The sequence below is a fragment of the Protopterus annectens genome, chromosome 7.part0, assembly GCF_019279795.1.
Source record: "Protopterus annectens isolate FY-2018-M chromosome 7.part0, PAN1.0, whole genome shotgun sequence".
Classification (NCBI taxonomy): Eukaryota; Metazoa; Chordata; order Ceratodontiformes; family Protopteridae; genus Protopterus; species Protopterus annectens.
Genome location: NC_056739.1, coordinates 182784095 through 182805214, shown reverse-complemented (window position 1 = coordinate 182805214; position 21120 = coordinate 182784095). Strand labels below are relative to the sequence as shown.

The 21120-nt window shown below is 38.9% G+C and overlaps 1 protein-coding gene across 3 annotated transcripts in view; it reads right to left on the bottom strand.

The window, feature by feature from the left end:
• Positions 1-21120, bottom strand: part of LOC122806336 (alpha-1,3-mannosyl-glycoprotein 4-beta-N-acetylglucosaminyltransferase C-like) — a 503760-nt gene that overhangs the window by 63994 nt on the left and 418646 nt on the right. For all 3 annotated transcript variants that reach the window (XM_044076661.1, XM_044076662.1, XM_044076663.1), the window contains one exon: positions 12770-12917. In XM_044076661.1, the coding sequence (XP_043932596.1) occupies positions 12770-12917 (148 nt within the window). The remainder of the gene's footprint in view (positions 1-12769; positions 12918-21120) is intronic.

Sequence of the window (21120 nt, the reverse complement as noted above, 5' to 3'; positions counted from 1 at the left end):
GCTCCTTGCAAAACATTTTAAGGTAACCTGTTTTCAAATTTTTTCAGCGTATTGAATTCATTTTAGGTAAATTACTGTCCATAAATAATCTAGCATCCAACATAGAAATACTCTTAGTACATTTAGAAAATATAGCTATACTTTTAGGAGCCTAACGTGCAGAGTAGGAGAGTAGGAAGGCATTAAGGGCTACATACAGAAAAAGGTTTAACTTAGAGTACTTTGTGATCTGAATAAGAACAAACAGATAGGTAGCTGTGGCAAGGGTTTGGAATTATGTGCACCCTGATGAATCCAGTGTGACATACAAAGCTATACAAGTATGTGTATGTATGTGTGTGTGTGTGTATATATATATATATATATATATATATATATATATATATATATATATATATATATGTGTGTGTGTGTGTGTGTGTGTGTGTGTGTGTGTGTGTATATATATATATATATATATATATATGTATGTGTGTGTATGGGATCACTGCGGAATATCGAAATTCCACAGTCCTGAGACTTTAAATCTCGAGATTGCGGAATCACTAACATTAAAAAAAAAAAGTAAAACATCCAACAAACTATTCTAACCTGTATGCAAGCCCCCCTGCACCCCCACACCCCCTGCAACTTAAATATACCAACTCCGAGATCGCACTACAGTGGAGTGAACAGCAAAGTTCCCATTCCGCACTGTACGGCAATCCCCATTCACTACTTTCGAGATTCTGCAATCTCGAGATTCTGGTCCTTATTCCTAAATACATACATATATTGCATCAGTAAGTGACTCAGTGACTGAGAAGGGGATATTAGTTACACAAAAAGATATGATATTAGCCAGTGTTTTTCACTAACCCAGTAAGACATTAACAGTATTCTGAATCTGGTACAGTGCATATATTGCAATCTCAATTTGTCCTACTAGAGGGCAGCAATCCACAATAAATAGTTGTGTGATAAGGCAAGCTACACACTTCAAATTCTTAGTTTAAACATAATAACACAGCTGTGAGGGCTACCATTCCTTCTCCTAAAAGATGTACTTATATGGTTCTATATTAATTCATTGAAATATTTATTCCATGAAAGCTAAACAGCGAAAATCATTACAGTAAAACATGTAATTTTTCCCAGGGTTAGGAATCACTCACCCTCTAGCACTCCCAAACACAAACCAGACTAAATCACACCCACCTAAGTGGGGGGCTTTGTTCCCCACACTCCACAATATAGGGGGACTGCACCCCTTAACTATATATACCAACTCTGAGATTGCACTACAGTGGGGAAAATGGTAAACTTGTGGTGATGGCCCGGTGGTTCCTAATCCTGGGAAAAATGTTGTGCTTCGCTGCAATGAATTTCGCTGTTTAGACATTGATTAATATGTATTCAATTAATACATATTTCGAGGAATTAATATAGACCTGTTATATGCATAAAGAGGTACTGGTCAGACCACAGCTGGAGCACAGTGTGCATTTCAGGAAAAAGGGGCATGCAGTGATAAGAATGGGTGCAGAGGAGGATGAAAACAGAGATCAAACCAAAAAAAACAGTCTGGAGGAACTGTTGCAGTCCTCTTTTCAACAGAGGGAAGTTGGGAACATATCTGGGAAGACTAGGATGCATAAAAACAAACTGTGTAGAGGTAGAAAGTAGCAAGTAGGAAAAAGGAAAGATGAGGGTGTGACACCATTTACAAACAAAATGTAGAAACCTTAAAATGGAAGTAAAGGAGTTCCAGTTCCCAGAAGGGAAGTGGATACATGCGGTCAGTTGCAGAGTGAAAAGCAGAATGCAGGTTAGTGAATGCACTTAAATAGCCATTGGACAGGTGGAAAGGGAGGGAGAAAAACATTTGTATACTGCTAACTCTGTACACTGGACAGACTGTTACTGCTAACTCCTTACACTGGACAGCCTGTTACTGCAAACTCTGTACACTGGTCAGACTGTTATTGCAAACTCCATTCATTGCACAGACGGTTTCTTTTAGCCAAAGATGTATGTATATTTAAACATCACTGTACACAGTTTGATTTTTGAGGCAGTGTTTTGCTTTAGGCACCCCCAATGGCACTGTCAAATATTATGGAATTGCTGGCAACCATTTAACAAATATGAATATTTATTGAAACTCCATATTAATTGATTTTTCCCAATATGTAATATACAAATAAGGTGTGCAGCTGTAGATAATCAGAAATCTTGCACCTAAGGCAAGGCGAAGAGTAAATGTTTTAAAAGAAAAAGGTACTACCGAAACAGATAAACCTATAACTGTGCTTAATTTATGGAGAAATAATGTGACTAGCTGTTCAGCTGATATACTTATGTACAAGGAGGTGAACACCTGCATTACATATCTGCCACTTATAATAAGAATGTTTTTACTTTACATACCCAAGGCACAATAAAACACATCAAATACAAGCTCATACAAATGCTCTATCTATTCTTAAAAAAAAAAAAAAAATGAAAGAAGATCAAAACAAATGTATACATGTGGGAATTAGACTCCCACATGCACTTAACTTATAATACAATTTTAAGGTCATGTTAACATGGGGACGGAAAAGAAGTGCAATCCCTGAAGCCACCCGGTTTTGACTTACTGCAATTAATGCAGATGTTGAAATATAAATTTAAGGGAGGTGTAGCAGTGCAAGGCAAGGGCTTTCTCATTATAAAATACAAAACTAAAAACAGAGCTCAAAAGTAAAACTGTTACACTGTAGAAATATACTGAATGACCAGCATTTAAGCATAGCAAAATAATCACTCATGTTTATTACTGTGGTGCATTGGATCAGAAAGTAGTGCAAGCTGTAATGGCTAGACTTAAATGGCATCTTGTACCTGACAGAGACACTTATGTGCATAAATATGACGAAGTGGCATAACTATTTAAGAGTCATTTTGTTTCAAAGTTATAAGCCTCTCTGTATAGGATACATGCTTTTACCTACTTAGAACCTGTGCCTGCATACAGGCCCCAGTGTTATGACTATGCATTAATCATTTCAGTCTATTAAGAGCTCACCACTGTATACCTAAGTTTTATGTGTATTCAGTACTTTCCATCTGGTGGCATATGATTCATCTAGCATTTCACTGAACAAATAGCGAGCATGCATGCATACTGCTGAGCATGTGTGTTGGGGATACAGGTAGAGTTCTAACTATGTTACATTAACTATGTTACGTACAGTGTTAAGGGAAGTGTACAGCTCTAAAATCTTTGATGTACTACTGATGCCAGCTAATGCAAGTAGGGCAGGACATGGATTTGGATAGCAAAAGGAAGGAGCGATGTCTGATCCAATGTAAGTTAGCTCTTTAAAACACCTTGTACTGACCGTGTTTTTATCCTCTCACCATTTCCACATATTGTACTTTCCTCGTGGCCAGTATAGCTACCATTATACTCCATTCCAGCTACTAAAGGTCCATAGGTTGGTACCAGGCTATTGGGCCTGCAGCCTACACAAGCCTAGCCATAACAATTCCCTGGCTATTTCTTCCCACAGTATTTACTTCCCTATATATACTAGTATATACTAGACTAACAACCACTATGGCCCCTATTAACTTAGCTGTGCAACTCAAATGTGATCCCCAAATTTGATTTATACAGAGGGTGATTTCCTGACTGCCTCTGTCCATCAGAGACATAGGTGCCAGACCAGGGGTGAATTTCCGATTACCTATCCATTGGTCCAAGTTGTGCTTAAATAGGGTTAGGGAGGCATTCTGCTTCACATGGATGGGGGCTCTGTCCCAGAAAATAGGTATTTTCTGACAAACATACTAGTCACTCCGTATTCTATCTATGTCGCAAGTGAAACTTAAATGTTTTGACCTAATAGTTCTGATGCTGTTTGTTTTAAAGATGTGCAAAAAGTTCATCAAAACAGGGTCCAGGGATGCCTTGTACACCAGGCAAAAATCACCTTTCAAAAGTCTGTATGACAGCAAATAAAGAGACATGGACTTGAGATGATCATCATAGGGCACTATGTTTACTTCCTGTATCCTTTTTGTAAAGGACATCTGTGGATGTTCCAGTTGCTGCATGTGTCTAGTCAGGTACATACCAAAGAGGGCATTATACTCTATGATGGGTCTGATGAAGGCTGAGTACGGTGGTACGATGACCTTACCGGACCCAGATGATATGCCCTTACTTATAAGTTGAGCAAGAAAGAAGAATTTTCTTGCTACATTAGACCCATGCTGATTGAAGGCTAGGTCACTATTTATAGCAGTTCTCAGATCCCAGACTAGTCAATCAAATTTTAGGGGCGTTTTATTGATGATATAGTTATCTGGGGATGGCAGACTTCCAAAAAAGACACTACAATGAATTTCTAGGAATTGAATTTTAAGCCATGTCATTGGCACCAAGCTTTTCTCTGTGTTAAGCCTTCCTGAAGGGTGTACTCATCTTGGGGGATTCAATGACTGCACGCAGCTTGCAATCCTGCAAACCTGGTCACCCAGAGGCCTTTGACATTGGCTCTGACCTTTGAGAATCAGATGCCAAAGAGGAGGGGTCCCAGCACAGATCCCAGAGGGACTCCACTTGTCACCGGCCTCTTTTTAGAGGTGGCCTCATTGATCCTAATCTCTTGGGTCTGATCTCTGAGCCAGCTAGCTATCCAGCATGTTATAAGGGGGTTATTCCCTAGTTCTGTAAGTCTGTTGACAATGCCAGAGTGGGGTATTGTATCAAATGCTTTAGCCAGATCTAGTTAGGCAGTATGCACTGCTTTCGCCTCATCCATTGCCTTAGTGACCTTATATCTTAGTAAAAGATATCCACCAGGTTCAGTAAGCATGCATCTGGAGGTATCCTATATCATTTTTGATAATTTCTGTGATACTTCTTTCTAAGGCTTTGCAAATCAGACTAGTCAGAATAATGGGACTGCAGTTTCCAGGATGTGTTGAAGGTCCTCCATTACGAAAGGGATGACCATCTGAGTCCTCCATTCTCATGGCATAAGCACTGTTCTAAGACTATTAAACAGTGAATCCAGAGGTCTTGATAAGCAATATTTTAGGTTGTTTAAGGGTCATCCCAGGATATTATCAGGGACCATTGAAGCTTTGTTCTTGGCTTTAGTGAGCACAGCCATTGCATGCTTCCTAGTTATACTTAGGGGGATTCTGTTTGAGGGTATTTCTTGGGGGATGGCTGAAGGTGACATGGGAGTAAAGTTAGAGATGAATTTGTCCACTAACAGGTTTGCTATATCACCAGGCTCAGTGAATGTGGCACCATTAACCACCAGTTCAACACATTGCTGTGTGCTGCCCTTGAGGTTTATGACACAGCTCAAGAAGGCCTTATAGTTGTATTTCACCTGTGAGGCTATCTTAATCTCAGTTTTGGCTTTGTTTGACCTAAATATCTCTCTTAGTTGCCTATTACCTTTGTTGAGAGAGTTTTCATCTTTATGGTATTTACCCTTCCTGATTTTTGCTATATGTTTTCCCTTTTCTTGTATATCCTGTTTAATTTAAGATGCCACCATGGCAATTTGTATCTAGGTCTTACTTTTGGTAGGTACAAGCAGTATCTATTCAGCCACTGACATGGGTGTTCACAGTTTCTGAGACCAATTCAGTGTAGCTGCTGTGTTCTCTGGGTTTGGAGAGGCACTGAATTTTGACAGATCATCACCACTTAATAAAAGGTAGTTTACTTTAGAATGGTTTCTAACTATTACTGGTTTTACTGGGGTTACAGAGCTGATTTTAAAGGTGACAGCTTTATGGTCTGGCCTTAGCAGGGAAGATAAGACATTGGCAGGTGGGGGATGCAGTGTACTCCTATATTTGTGAGTACAAGGTCTAGTATGTTGGAGCCACTAATGGGCATATTCACTATTTGGTTAAGGGTGTTTGCATTTACAAAGTCCAGAAATCTCTGAGCCTGTAGATTAGAGGCTGTGTAGGATTCCCAGTCTGTAGAGAGATAATTAAAGTCTCCCATGAGCAGGGTGTTAGTTTGGATGGTAAGTGTCTCCAGTAGGTCCAAGAATGCATTATGACCTTCTTGAGACATTTAGAGTGATCTATAGCTGGTTAGGATATGGTACAGGATTTTGTCTATGGTAACGTATAAACCATTTATTAAATATAATTTATTATAAAGTTACAGTTACAACTCCAGTTACCTCAGTTACTACAGACTTTAATATACATAATTTTTATTACAAAAAAATCAGTTATATTACTTCAGTTGCGTGTCTTCCATTTTTATCTGTGTCACCACACTACTCCTTGTTTACTGTCTTCTTTTTCTCCTAGTACTTTCACACTTCATGTTTGACATTCCGTATGGGATTGCAGCATAATATAACCTAATGCAGAACAATATAAATCCAAGACAAGAGTAAGACGGATTCTTGCTGTGCAGAATGTTACAGTGAACCTAAGGCGGCCGCCTCATCCTTTGTCATACCACGCCTTCAGGAAACAAAGGCTTATTTTTAAAGGCCAAACACCACGCCTCGCACATACGGCATGCACGGCCATACCAATAGTAAAAAACACAAAAGGCCAGCATGAATAGTCCAATGCTTTATTGGAAGATGTATAATAGGACATGAAAATGCACCAACAATAAATCCAAAACTCAAACCGGTTTCGGCAGAATTTCTTCTTCAGTGAAAAGTACAATATAATAAGAATGAAACATCATGCGTATTTATAGATACAACAGCCAGTATTTACCAATGGTATAATCCAACCCCTCCCTATCTAATGAATATGTATCAGGACATAGAAACTAGATAAGATGCTTGGTAAAGTACTTATGAATCATGAACAAAATAGGTAATGAAGATGATAATAATAAAAACTCCAAACACTAAAACAAATATAAATCAATACATAATTAAATATAGATATTAATCATCTTAGAAAAGTTGATAGAAATAACAACATAATGCTCAAAAATTACCATACAACCATGAACCAAATCCAATAGGGTTATCCAACAACTGTATGTTCAATACTCACAAAGTAGGCCATCAACTGTAACACAAGGAATAATTATATATCATAATATTAAAAATTTTGAAAAAATATTTTTTCGTATGTGTCAGGGATTATCCAATTGGGCCTGATATAGCATTGTACCTATAGGACAAAAGCTAAATAGAAATATATCTATCATAAATGGTCATTAAGACAAGGAGGAAACAAGGCTCCAAGATGGATAATCCAATACTTTTCCTTGTGGCTGAGTATGTTTTGCCATCCTTGCTGATGGCTCCTATCTCCAATAATCCTGTCAATGACAGTGAACATAAACTTAGCTGAAGGATGTTTAATCATATGTTGAAAAAGAGCATTTGTTTGCTTTTTGTTCCGTATGTCACGCCGATGTTCCCCTATTCTTATTCGAAGGGAACGGGATGTTTTACCCACATAAAAGGCAGAGCACTGGCATGTGGCCAGGTATATGACCCAACTACTTGAACAATTGCCAAAAATCCTCAGGTCATAAACTTTACTCGTGTTAGCACTAGTAAACTGTTTGATCTTATTTACCTGATTACAGGATGTGCAGTGGCCACACGGAAATGTTCCCGATAGTTCATCCCCCGTAATAGTTAATTGTTTGTATTTGGCCCCTCCACTTTCTTGATGTTTATAATGGGAAAATAAAGAACCCAAAGTTCTACCCCTTCTATAAGAAAATTGACATTTGCAGCCCAGAATCTCATGCAAGTAATTGTTGGCCAATAGAATATTCCAATTGTCATTCAGAATATTCCTGATTACCTGATGATTTCTTCCAAATGTGGTGACAAATCTCAAAGTGGTATCCTGCGGTGTGCGTGAGTGATCCCTATATTCAAGCAATGTATTTCTGTGCTGTTGCCCGACCAAGTACTGGCAGATACAATATCAAAAGGACGATATCCCCTTTCTAAAAATCTATTTGTCAAATCCGTCTTAGCATCCTCATAATCAGTCAAAGAGGAGCTAATACGTTTTATCCTAAGAAATTGAGATTTGGGAATATTCCGGATGGTGTGGCGTGGATGCATACTAGATGCATGAAGTAATGTATTGTATTGAGGATATTTACGATGAATCTTAGTACTAAGAGCATTATCTGTATTTCTATATACAGTAACATCCAAAAAATCAATGTGATCGATGTTAAATGTAACCGTAAACTCAATTCCCCATAGGTTATTATTAAGATATTCCATGAATTCATGTAAATACCCTGAATCCGCACGCCACACCATCCAGCAATCGTCCAAGTACCTGCACCAAATATTGATTTCAACCATGTAAATGTTGTGTAGTGGGTTGTATATAAGGCATTCCTCCAACTAGGCCATGAAAAGATCGGCATAAATGAGGGCAAATGATGCCCTCATAGCAGTTTCTTGGAGTTGCCAATAACATTCGCCTTGAAAATAAAAAACATTTTTGTTAAGTACATGTTCGGACATACAGATAATGAGTGTATTATAGCCTGGTGGATACAAATCCGCTTTCTCCAACCAAAATTGTAAAGCTTGCAAACCAGCCCAGTGTGGTATGCTGGTATATAGAGACTTAACATCGAGCGTACACATTAGCCAATGCGGTTCTATTGATATATAGGAATGAACTATCAAAAATATTTTTCAGATCAGAATGCAGCTAGTGTTGACAGATCTGCAGAATTTAGATTTCATAAATCAATCACCCATGAATCGGCCACCCATGAATAAGTATGTAGCTACTTTTTAACAAGCTGTATTAAGAGATTTACATTTTCCACCATTTGAATCTCAGATTTTACAGGAAAATATAGATTGTGCGGAAAGGAAAGCCCTTATGGAACTTAAAGAAAATAATATTGCTATACTTCAAGCAGATAAGGGAGGGGCAGTTGTTATTTTGGATATGGATTATTATATTTAGGAAGGTCTTCGTCAATTATCAGACACCAGATGCTATATGTTTATGGGTATTGACCCTACACCAAAATTCAAGAAGGAAATAGATGCTTTTCTTGATACAGCGGTTGAGGAGGGCATTATTTCTCGTAGTACAGCCCAACATTTAACAGTAACGGATCCCTCTAAGCAAATATTGTATCTACTTCCTAAAATACACAAATCCCTTACTACACCACCGGATAGACCAATTGTTTCAGGTCAAGGTTCACTTATTGAACCACTTTTGGTATTTCTAACTCAGCAACTCAAACCTTTACTTAAACATGTGAGAGCAAGAACACAAGACACCACACAATTTTTACAAATCATACAGGACACACAAATAGAACCACATTGGCTAATGTGTACGCTCGATGTTAAGTCTCTATATACCAGCATACCACACTGGGCTGGTTTGCAAGCTTTACAATTTTGGTTGGAGAAAGCGGATTTGTATCCACCAGGCTATAATACACTCATTTTCTGTATGTCCGAACATGTACTTAACAAAAATGGTTTTTATTTTCAAGGGGAATGTCATTGGCAACTCCAAGGAACTGCTATGGGGGCATCATTTGCCCCCATTTATGCTGATCTTTTCATGGCCTACTTGGAGGAATGCCTTATATACAACCCACTACACAACATTTACATGGTTGAAATCAATATTTGGTGCAGGTACTTGGACGATTGCTGGATGGTGTGGCGTGCGGAATCAGGGTATTTACATGAATTCATGGAATATCTTATTAGTAACCTATGGGGAATTGAGTTTACGGTTACATTTAACATCAATCACATTGATTTTTTGGATGTTACTGTATATAGAAATACAGATAATACTCTTAGTACTAAGATTCATCGTAAATACCCTCAATACAATACGTTACTTCATGCATCTAGTATGCATCCACGCCACACCATCCAGAATATTCCCAAATCTCAATTTCTTAGGATAAAACATATTAGCTCCTCTTTGACTGATTATGAGGATGCTAAGACGGATTTGACAAATAGATTTTTAGAAAGGGGATATCATCCTTTTGATATTGTATCTGCCAGTACTTGGTCGGGCCAACAGCACAGAAATACATTGCTTGAATATAGGGATCACTCACGCACACCACAGGATACCACTTTGAGATTTGTCACCACATTTGGAAGAAATCATCAGGTAATCAGGAATATTCTGAATGACAATTGGAATATTCTATTGGCCAACAATTACTTGCGTGAGATTCTGGGCTGCAAATGTCAATTTTATTATAGAAGGGGTAGAACTTTGGTTTCTTTATTTTTACATTATAAACATCAAGAAAGTGAAGGGGCCAAATACAAACAATTAACTATTACGGGGGATGAACTATTGGGAACTTTTCCGTGTGGCCACTGCACATCCTGTAATCAGGTAAATAAGATCAAACAGTTTACTAGTGCTAACACAAGTAAAGTTTATGACCTGAGGATTTTTGGCAATTGTTCAAGTAGTTGGGTCATATACCTGGCCACATGCCAGTGCTCTGCCTTTTATGTGGGTAAAACATCCGTTCCCTCGAATTGAATAAGAATAGGGGAACATCGGCGTGACATACGGAACAAAAAGCAAACAAATGCTCTTTTTCAACATATGATTAAACATCCTTCAGCTAAGTTTATGTTCACTGTTATTGACAGGATTATTGGAGATAGGAGCCATCAGCAAGGATGGCAAAACATACTCAGCCACAAGGAAAAGTATTGGATTATCCATCTTGGAGCCTTGTTTCCTCCTGGTCTTAATGACCATTTATGACAGATATATTTCTATTTAGCTTTTGTCCCATAGGTACAATGCTATATCAGGCCCAACTGGATAATCCCTGACACATACAAAAATATATTTTTTCAAAAATGTTTATATTATGATATATAATTATTCCTTGTGTTACAGTTGATGGCCTACTTTGTGAGTATTGAACATACAGTTGTTGGATAACCCTATTGGATTTGGTTCATGGTTGTATGGTAATTTTTGAGCATTATGTTGTTATTTCTATCAGCTTTTCTAAGATGATTAATATCTATATTTAATTACGTATTAATTTATATTTGTTTTAGTGTTTGAAGTTTTTATTATTATCATCTTCATTACCTATTTTGTTCATGATTCATAAGTACTTTACCAAGCATCTTATCTAGTTTCTATGTCCTGATACATATTCATTAGATAGGGAGGGGTTGGATTATACCATTGGTAAATACTGGCTGTTGTATCTATAAATACGCATGATAATTCATTCTTATTATATTGTACTTTTCACTGACGAAGGCATTCTGCCGAAACCGGTCTGAATTTTGGATTTATTGTTGGGGCATTTTCATGTCCTATTATACATCTTCCAATAAAGCGTTGGACTATTCATGCTGGCCTTTTGTGTTTTTTATTTTTAAAGGCCTCATCGGTCATAGCGCACTAAATTCAGAGAACTGATTCCACAGATTTATAGTAATACAACAATGAAGCAATCAGAACACAATGAGGATTTTTCAAAAAAAAAAAATGCATATCGCCACCATGCAACAGTAAGTAACACATCAGCGAGCTGTGTAGTATTGAATTCAATTAGGCATTGTGCCTGCATGGTGCTGTCAAGCTGAGAACAGGGCTGCAGAATGGAATCTTGAAATTGAGAACAGGGCTGCAGAATGGAATCTTGAAATTTTGTTTGATCTGATGGAAGTTCTATGAGTAAAATACTGACACAAACTAACAATAGTCTGCAATAAGGAAGATTTTGTTTACATGCACTACTATTACTTTACTGCACAGTTCAGAAGAGGTAAGGAAAATGGTTGTACCGGAATAATTCTTACAAGTGATGATTACAAGAGTTTAGCAAGTGCAGTTGTGTAGAAATAAGGCAGAAAAGAACATGATAGAAGCTTTTAAGTACCTCACAGATATCAAAATCAATTATGGGCAGTGTCAATGACTGATGTTCAAAGACAATGTCATTGTAAGTTCATCACAGAATATATACTGAAAAATACTACTTACTGTGGAAAACAATGCTAATCATCAAAAACTGCCTGAATTCAGGGAAATAAAAATGTTCATCCCATTTGTGGCAGTCTCGGGAATTATTATACAAATTAGAGGGGTAGCATACCTCTTTACATGCCGGTCTGGACAGCTTTGCTTCCCAGAGAAGTTTGTACATTTTTTGAGTGTTTTTTCAAGGAACTATTGTTTTAGCAGTCTGGATGGATTCTATGCTGTGACTACTGAAAGCTGTAGTTATATGCTGTGACAAATCATCTAAACACCTGCCATATTTCAAACATGGCACAATGTGAGATGCAAGACGGACAACTCAGAAGAGATGTGAGGAATTATTCCACATAGAAGGTTAGTGGATGACTCTAGTAGCCTATATGGAAAAATAATACCATGCACAAAAGTAACAGAATTCAGGAAAACAAAGGCAAAGATAAATAATTCTTATAAGTGGCATAATAAAAAATAAATCAACAAGCTGTAAGTTAAGTAGGATGTCCACCTTATCCAGAAGGTAGGGCAGCAAGATGGCCAAGCAGTCCATAACTGACATTATAATTTACAGTTTTGTGTAACATAACCTACATAAATGTCATAGCTTCCACAAAAATGTTTCTACCTTTAGCGTTATTAAAAAAAAAAAAAAAACAGATAGCTAACATACTTTTTCAGAAAGAACAACTAAGCATATTTATCTTCTTTCATGTCTCAGATAAGAAACAAAAATGTTAAATATGTTTGAGGACAGTGATTTTTGAGCACTTACTTTTTTTAAGAGGTGGAATGCCTGCCAGGTACTGGTAGGAAACATTCATAACTGATGAAGCGTTCCACAGCTCCAGGAAATTGTGCACATTTCTGATGGAATAAAGTTGATTAAGTGCTATTTCACGACCCAGCCTCTTTTCTTCTTCCTACAATCAAATTAGAAGACATTAAGTAAAGCATCTCAGTTTGCAGTTTTTGTTTCGTTTATGTTTCTGGTTATGACAGATCCTTGCTGTGTGTGTATCTGGACTCCTCAGCACTGTAATCCAAAGTTCTATTTATAAACAGGTTTTGGGGGATGGTAAGCAGACAGAATAACAGTATGCCATAGTTCTGTTTCTAAAATGGTCTTTGGGGATGCAGTGCAGAGAGAAGAAAATCCAAAATCCACTGTTCTGTTTCTAAACAGGTCTTTGGGACGCTAAGTAGACAGGGTAACTTGCCTCTCTGTATATAATACAAGCCAATATCAATCTAACTAAAATAAATATGTAAGCTATTACATAAAAATATAATTTAATGGAGTCAGAAAACATAACATGACAGCATTTTTAACCAAACACAAGTAGTAAAGAAAACATTGCCTATAGTGGCAGATGGATAACATAACACTTCATTGTGCATATCTTGAAGTCATAAAGAAATTCCACCTCACATGCATTTTAGGTGACAGTGAAATCTGGAAGCATAACTCATAATGTTCTTTATAACAGTTATAGGAAGCCAAAATCCTAAAATCCTGCCCCAAGCATGCTTAGCTTTTGTGTCTTAGCTAAGGGACTATGTTTCTTTCTTGAGAAGGCTTGATAGCTTTTGGAACTTTTAAATGTGTATATATGTACCTAGTGTTATAATTGTATGTGTAAGGTGGTTCAAATGGGGAACTTGATACTGAACAAATGGTTAACAAGGTGTTTGGGATGGACTATTCAGCGTCACACAAAAGGAAGAGTGAGTGTGGCAATGGCAAAGTAGAGACTGCAAGGTTCCCTGCATACATGAAAAACAAAATCTTGTTACTACATAGCCTACATATAATATACCCTGTGATGTCACCATTCTGGTTCAGTAATCAACGAGCCTGAATCCTCACCACTGACACTGGAGAGGGGCATTCACTTGGAATACAAATGGATACAGTCAGTACTTCCAGATGCAGACTGCCATGCATCAAGCACAATGTCCCTTATGAGTACATAGGGAACACAATCATCCGAGGGTCTGGATTTCTCTGTCTCCCTCCAGGTCCCCAGTAAGACTCCCTACTGATACAACTGCAGAGTTAAGTTCTCAACTGAGTGCCTAAGCCAAGTCCTCCACCTTTCTCTCTGTGAAACCAGTGCTTCATGTCCCTGCTCCAAGTAGTTGACACACACACACACACACACACACACACACACACACACACACACACACACACACACACACACACACACACACACACACACACACACACACACACTTGATTTACACAGACATGCATGCACCTAGGAAAGGCTGGCAAAGGCTGGCACAGGTTTACTAGCTATGCTCCCTTCTGCCCAAACAATAAGGTAGTTGTCACTGCCACCAGACACTACAAAGCCAGCTACATAAGGCTCTTGCAAGTGTACCCAATTATAATGAGTGAAATTAATATCAGTACAAATGGTAATGTTGATCAAACAGCAAGACTTTCAGGAGTGGCCATTTATCACCAAATAAATATATGCAAATACTCTCAAAACTTAAAAATTTTTCTAGAAGGACCAGCCACAATAAAAAGTTTAAATTTATTTAGTAATAATTAATAAAAGAACATGAAAATACTAACTATATTTACAGTAAACACCAGAGTTCCAGTCACAGGAAATATTAAAAATAACACAGCTGGAAATATTCATACAGTTTCAGAAAAACAGTACTATTCTCACTGTATTTTCCTAACTAATTTAGAGAATTACTATTCCTGGTCACTTACTAGTGCAAGGCAAGATGAAGTGGGTGAGTCGTCTCCTCCTTTGTCAGGTTCCTATAACAAATTGCACCTTAGAGTTCAGTCTCCTCTAATATTAAAACATTATTTCTGTACAAAATGACATCACATCCATCTGGTCAACTGAGTGCTGTTTCCCATGCAATCCCCATTGCTAGAAGCTGTCAGGATTTAGCACCTATGTGTTTCCATACACACAGATAGAGCTTTTCTCAAATCTCCTGCTGTCATAAAATCTCCTGCTGTCATAAAACAATTTCAAACCTCTACCCTCCCAGAGTAGCAATTAGTTCCCTGCTAGAAACAATAAAGATGGATTCCTAATACTTGGGATAAATAAAAAAAAATTCTAAGCTTGTTTCCTGCCTTTCCTATAAGTTGTCTAGTCCAGATACAGATTTGCTGTATCCAGAACTGTTTGTAAGCTTCTGAGCCCCCAAGCCTTTGTGTGTTGGAGGGAAGCCTTCTAGCTTAATTTTGTTTTTTAGAACTTGCCAGATTTCTAATTTCAGCACTCAAATTTGTTTCTTTGAGCTCAGCACTTGTTCAGAACTCATTGTAAGCACTAAATAAGCTAATTACTACAGCACTCAACTTTCCTCACTTGTCTAGAGGAAAACAGTTTTTTAGCACTTAATAAATAAGCACCTATCCAGGCATGTCTGTGGGTCAGCTCCCAGTGTTTTTTCCGGTCTACCTGATGAATCTGGGCATCTTGGGGTGATGCAGCAATTGCCTCATGTACACAGACAGCCCTCTCCTCCTACCACCCAACACTACAACCTGAGAGAGATGCACTTATATAACCAAACTGAAAGCAAAGCTCTCTTCACCCAAGACTGGACTAGACAGTCAAGAGGAGAAGGTAAACACTTGCACCACACCACACTCATCACATAGTCCCTCAAAACCTACACCACCAAAACATACACATAGAAACACAAAACACACACCTACATTCACGGAGGATCTCAAAAAAAAAATCTACCCAAGCAACAGGGACCTCCAAAGCATAAACACAAGCAACCTCCACCCCCCAACATAACCCAAATGACACATAGCCCACAAACTCAGTGTGCCACTCAACTACAGCCCATAAGCATAACAATGCACCCAACACTCTAGTCATAGGTGATTCTATAGTCAGGCACACTGATGTTCCACTCACCAGGCTAAACTAGGAGAAAGTTACTGTCAGCTGCCTGTCAGGTGCCAGGATCCACCACATAACGCATGCACTCAGGTCACGCCACAGCAAGTACAAATATGACTTGACTCTGTCATTGTCCATGTTGGTGTGAATGATCTGAGATGTACCTCCCTGGACTACATGAAAAGAGACATGGAAGAGCTTTCTGATCTTGTAGCCCAGGCAGGTATGACCCTAGCCCTGAGTAGCATCCTGCCATCCACCCAGAATTATACCACAGTACATGGACAAAATGATTGACTTCAACAACTGACTAAGCTTCTGGTGTCATTCTAAGGGGATGCAGTATCTGTCTGCCTGGGATGATATGATCGACAAACCACGATGCTTTGCCAGAGATGGCCTGCACCTGTCGCCCTTGGGATTCCAGATACACCCCTATAGTGCCTTTTTTAGGCAAGATTCAAATGACAAATTCACCACCATAACAGGTACAAGCAAGCAAAATCTGAGAGTAATGCTACTTAATGCTAGAAGTCTAAACCTCAAAATGCACTCACTAGAGGCACTCCTTAAAACAGAGAACATCAACATCTGTGCAGTGACACAGACCTGGTTCAAGGCTCCAGAGAGCACACCTGCATTACCAGGCTATAATTCCTACCACACCTTTCGACCACCTAACCTGGACCGAAGCACTAAAGGCGGAGGCGTGTCCATTTTCATTAAGGATATCCACACCTCCAGGCTAGTTGCTCAGCATAATGTATCTGAGATTATCCAAGTGCAACTAACTCTGAGCAAGACCGCAATGCAAATTGTAGCTACAGATCCCCCACCATGCCCCAGGATTCCCACTCCTCATTTCTTGATACACTGGAAAATATTAAGGTACAACCTAATATCCTAATAATGGGCGATTTCAACTACCCCACTATTAACTGGGAAAACTATTCATGTACCAACACTTGTGCTCAATGTTTTCTGGAATTCATAAATTCCAGTGCCTTGGATCAATTTATCCACACCCCCACCAGGGGCAGCAATATCCTAGACCTGGTCATTGCCAACATGGGCAACCAGTGTTCCCCAACAGAGGTCAAGTCCTCGTTGGTCAGATCCGACCACAAGCAAATCACCCTAGACATCAACATTCCACCCCACTCCCCATTAGGGAAACCACCATAAAAAATGTCTCCAAAGCCAACTTCCCACTTCTTAAGACAGAAGTGGCAAACTTCACGACACCCATGCTGATGGACAATAGAGGTATGACTGCTGAATCCTATACAATTGCACTTTATAAGCACTTACACAAGTGCATGGATCGTGCAATCCCTAACAGAACCAAGATGCTATCCTCCAAAAACAGGAAGCCAATCTGGTGGTCCCCTCCTATAAACAAACTATACAACAGAAAAAAGAAACTGTTGCAAAAAAGAGTAAAATCCCATGATTGGAGGATCTCCATTATCAGCCTCAGTAAGAAGCTGAGATCCCTCATAAAATCCTCTAAAGCTAGTTATGAAAACAAAATTGTCACTGATTCTAAAGACAACTACAAAGCATTCTATAGCTATGTCAAGAATCTCAATGGCAACACTCATATCTGCTCTGAATTACAGCACAATGACACTAAATACACAGAACCAACTAATATTGCCAACATCTAGCAGATAGGTTCAGTGCTAACTTTACCCCTCTCTCATCCCCTAAAGGGCCCATCTCTATACTGGAAGAATGCAAAGTTCCTGGAAACACGGCTGCACAGGTAAAAAACACACTCTCCAAAGCCAAGAACACAGCATCCATGGGACCTGACAACATCCCAGGCTGCATTCTACATGAACTACAGAACAAACTGGCACCCCACTTAAATACCATGTTCAATCATAGCCTCACCAAAGGCTTTTTGCCCACTGAAAGGCACACAGCAACGGTTATCCCACTCCACAAAGGGAGAGCCACCACAGACCCTGGGAACCACCGCCCCATTAGCCCGATGAGCCTGGTCTGCAAGGCTATGGAGCGCATCATCATGGAACTTATAAAAATGACATTGGTAATATCCAAACTCTGGACCCTACCCAGTTCGGGTTTGTAAAAGGCAAATCATGTCTCCTAAACCTGATAGACTTCTTTGAAGTGGTCACCAAAGCCGTAGATGAAGGTAAGGTGGTTCACACAGCCTATCTAGATCTCGCCAAGGCTTTCAACACCATCCCCCACTCTGGAATTATAGACAAACTCACTAAACTAGGTATAAATCCCCATGTCACAAGATGGGTTGCCAACTGGCTCACTGACAGAACCCACACTGTGAAAGTAGCGGACTCTAAATCCAACTTCATACCAGTGACAAGTGGAGTACCACAGGGTTCAGTCCTAGGTCCTCTCCTGTTTAGTATCTACTTCTCTGAAGTACAGGCTAACACAGAAGGTCTTTGGCTAACAAAGTTTGCAGATGACTGCAAACTAGGATCCATAATCAAAACTCCCAACGATGTGGACATCCTACAAAAGGGCCTCACTGAGACAGATGCCTGGTGTCAAAGCCATGGCCTCAAGCTCAATGCCAAAAAGTACATTGTCATCCCTTTTGGTAAAAACTCTGTACCCATGAACTACCACATAGGCGGTAGTCTGCTTAACACCCTGGGACACAGGTGGAGAGTAGTCTCTCCTTTCATAATCACATCACCACAGTAGTTAGGAAATCCTTCTACGTGGCACACCTCATCACAAACGGTTTCTCGTCCAGGAAAAAAGAGGTCAATGTTCCCCTCTACTCATCACTCATTAGACCCATTAAAGAGTACAACGCCCCTTTTGGTATGTACCTCACAAGACATCTACAACAACTGGAAAGACCACAGAAATACCTCACAAAGAGGATTACTGACCTCAAACAGATGCCCTATGCAGACAGTCTCAAAAAACTCCAGCTTTACTCTGTCACATATCACCTACTCAGGGGCAATCTCTGCCCAACATACAAAGCTATGTCAAACCCTGAGCTGTTGGACATGCTCCACGTAAAGAAATCCCAGTCTGTCTGAGCTACATGCTCTAGGGACCTAAACCTTGTCACCACAATAAACAGAACATGCTGGAGGGATAAATTCCTGTCCCAGAGACTTTCCATACTCTGGAACAAACTACCTATCTATATCAAACAAAGCTCCTCAGTAGCACTCTTCAAGAAAAATCTTGATGATTGGATGGGAGATAGAAAATTCACCCCTGGGATCACTTCTGTTGTTCTGCTGGACAGGGGCACAAGAAAATAATTTTCTTGGGTGGCAAAAGCCAGGGTACCATTTGGCTAGGCTTATATAGGCCCTAGGGTCAATAGCCTAGTACCAACCTATGAACCTATGGTTTCCCAGACATGTTGTCTCTCGCTGTAACCAGAACTGTAAGATACAATCTTTATGGCCTAACTTAATTTCAACTATATTTCAAAGATTGTTGCAGTTGGATTGTGATTAACCTCTTCTCTTCCAGTATCCTGTTACAACATATATATTTAATTCAGTTACAATAATTCATGTACATTTCGTTTTTTCCAGCAGGGCATGCTGTTGATACATTTTAACACAAGCAACTTTACAAATACATTTTAAACACAAGCATCTGTACAAATCAGTTTGATACACAAATTACATAATTCTTACTAAATTCCATTTAGCTGTGCTGGCATATGTTACACATCCATTGTACCACTTCTCCTGGCATAGCCAATAGTACCTCCTATCATCATATAACCCATAACTCCAAAGGCTTAAGGGTTTTAGACAGAAAAGCTTTTATATATTCATTCTGAAAGTCACTTTGTATGAATCAAGTAAGATACCTGCACTTTATTTTTTTTGCTTTTAACTGAAGGAAAGATGACAGCAGTTTAAAAGTGTAACAAATGCCAAAATGTTAAGTACAATACACACCAAAGACAAAAACAAGCCAAATTTATACAACATCAAAGGCAGTGCTACAAATCAACTAAAGAGGCTACAGTGTCTGCAAACAAAATTCATTTCTCACTCAGTAACACAAATAGCTGACTGGAAAGATGGCAATGAGATACAGTGGATTGGCCTCATGAAGTCCAGTTTTGGCATGGAAAAAGTGAACCCACAATGCCACATCACATTTTAATGTTTTTGTTCCCCTCCCCAACCTGGTGGTTGCTTCAATTAAAAGTAAATTTGAAAAGTTTACATTATCATGGGCATGACAATAGTATTCAGAAAGACCAGGATTCTTTCATCATATTTTCCCCATTGTCTTGATTTCATTGACCAAGAATAAGACAAAAAATACTCTTATTATGGAGTGACAGCCAAGAGAAGAGTGGTTATCTTGTCTCCAAAAGTGTGATAGCTTATGTTTCTTACCTTTGTCAGTTTTTGTCAGCTGGTTTTAAAATAAGTGTGGTTACACCTGGATGTACATCATTAGATCATTACAGCTCAGTACTGAGTGGTTTGCATAACTATTAAAAATAATGTCATAACCTTTGAATTTTACGCACCACTGCAGCCAAAAAGTTAATCAATGCCACAGATCTTGGCCAGCTGCATAAAAACAACCATGCTGAATTGCAACATGCAATGACACCTAACAATTGTAGGAAGAAAGATTATATATAATATAATAATGGCTTATTTTTCTATGCCTGCATGCATTTTAAATGTAATTAACTAGGTAGGTCTATCTTAAACCAGATGCCCTTTATTCAGGTCTCACATTAGAGGAAAGAAAGTAGGTAAACTGGTAAAGTTTATATCTGTATGCTAAAAGTAATGCACAATGTCAAGCCCAGATCTTAGCTTCATGTTCAGAGATTTCACCTTTGTGCTTATAATGCTTGAGACTAACTTGCCATCCATTACCATATAGAACTGCAATGCCCACTGTTTTCTTTCACACTCTTCCTCAAATGCAGGCATCATTAGGTCACTGCAAATGCTGTACTCTAAATGTTGTACTACAGTCACATTGCATAAAGCCTCAGCAACCTACAACACTGACTCATTATCTGTATGATGAACTACTCCAACTCAGATTATCAGACAGCCCTGCTGCTTAAAACCCTCCTCTCTGTGGACATCACTTCATCAATGCCCTCACCATCTGCACAAGTTTTTTCACCATCTAAGTGGCCTCCTGCACCAATTCATGCTGTCTGGCCCATCCAAGTACACTGACTCCCACTATTTGT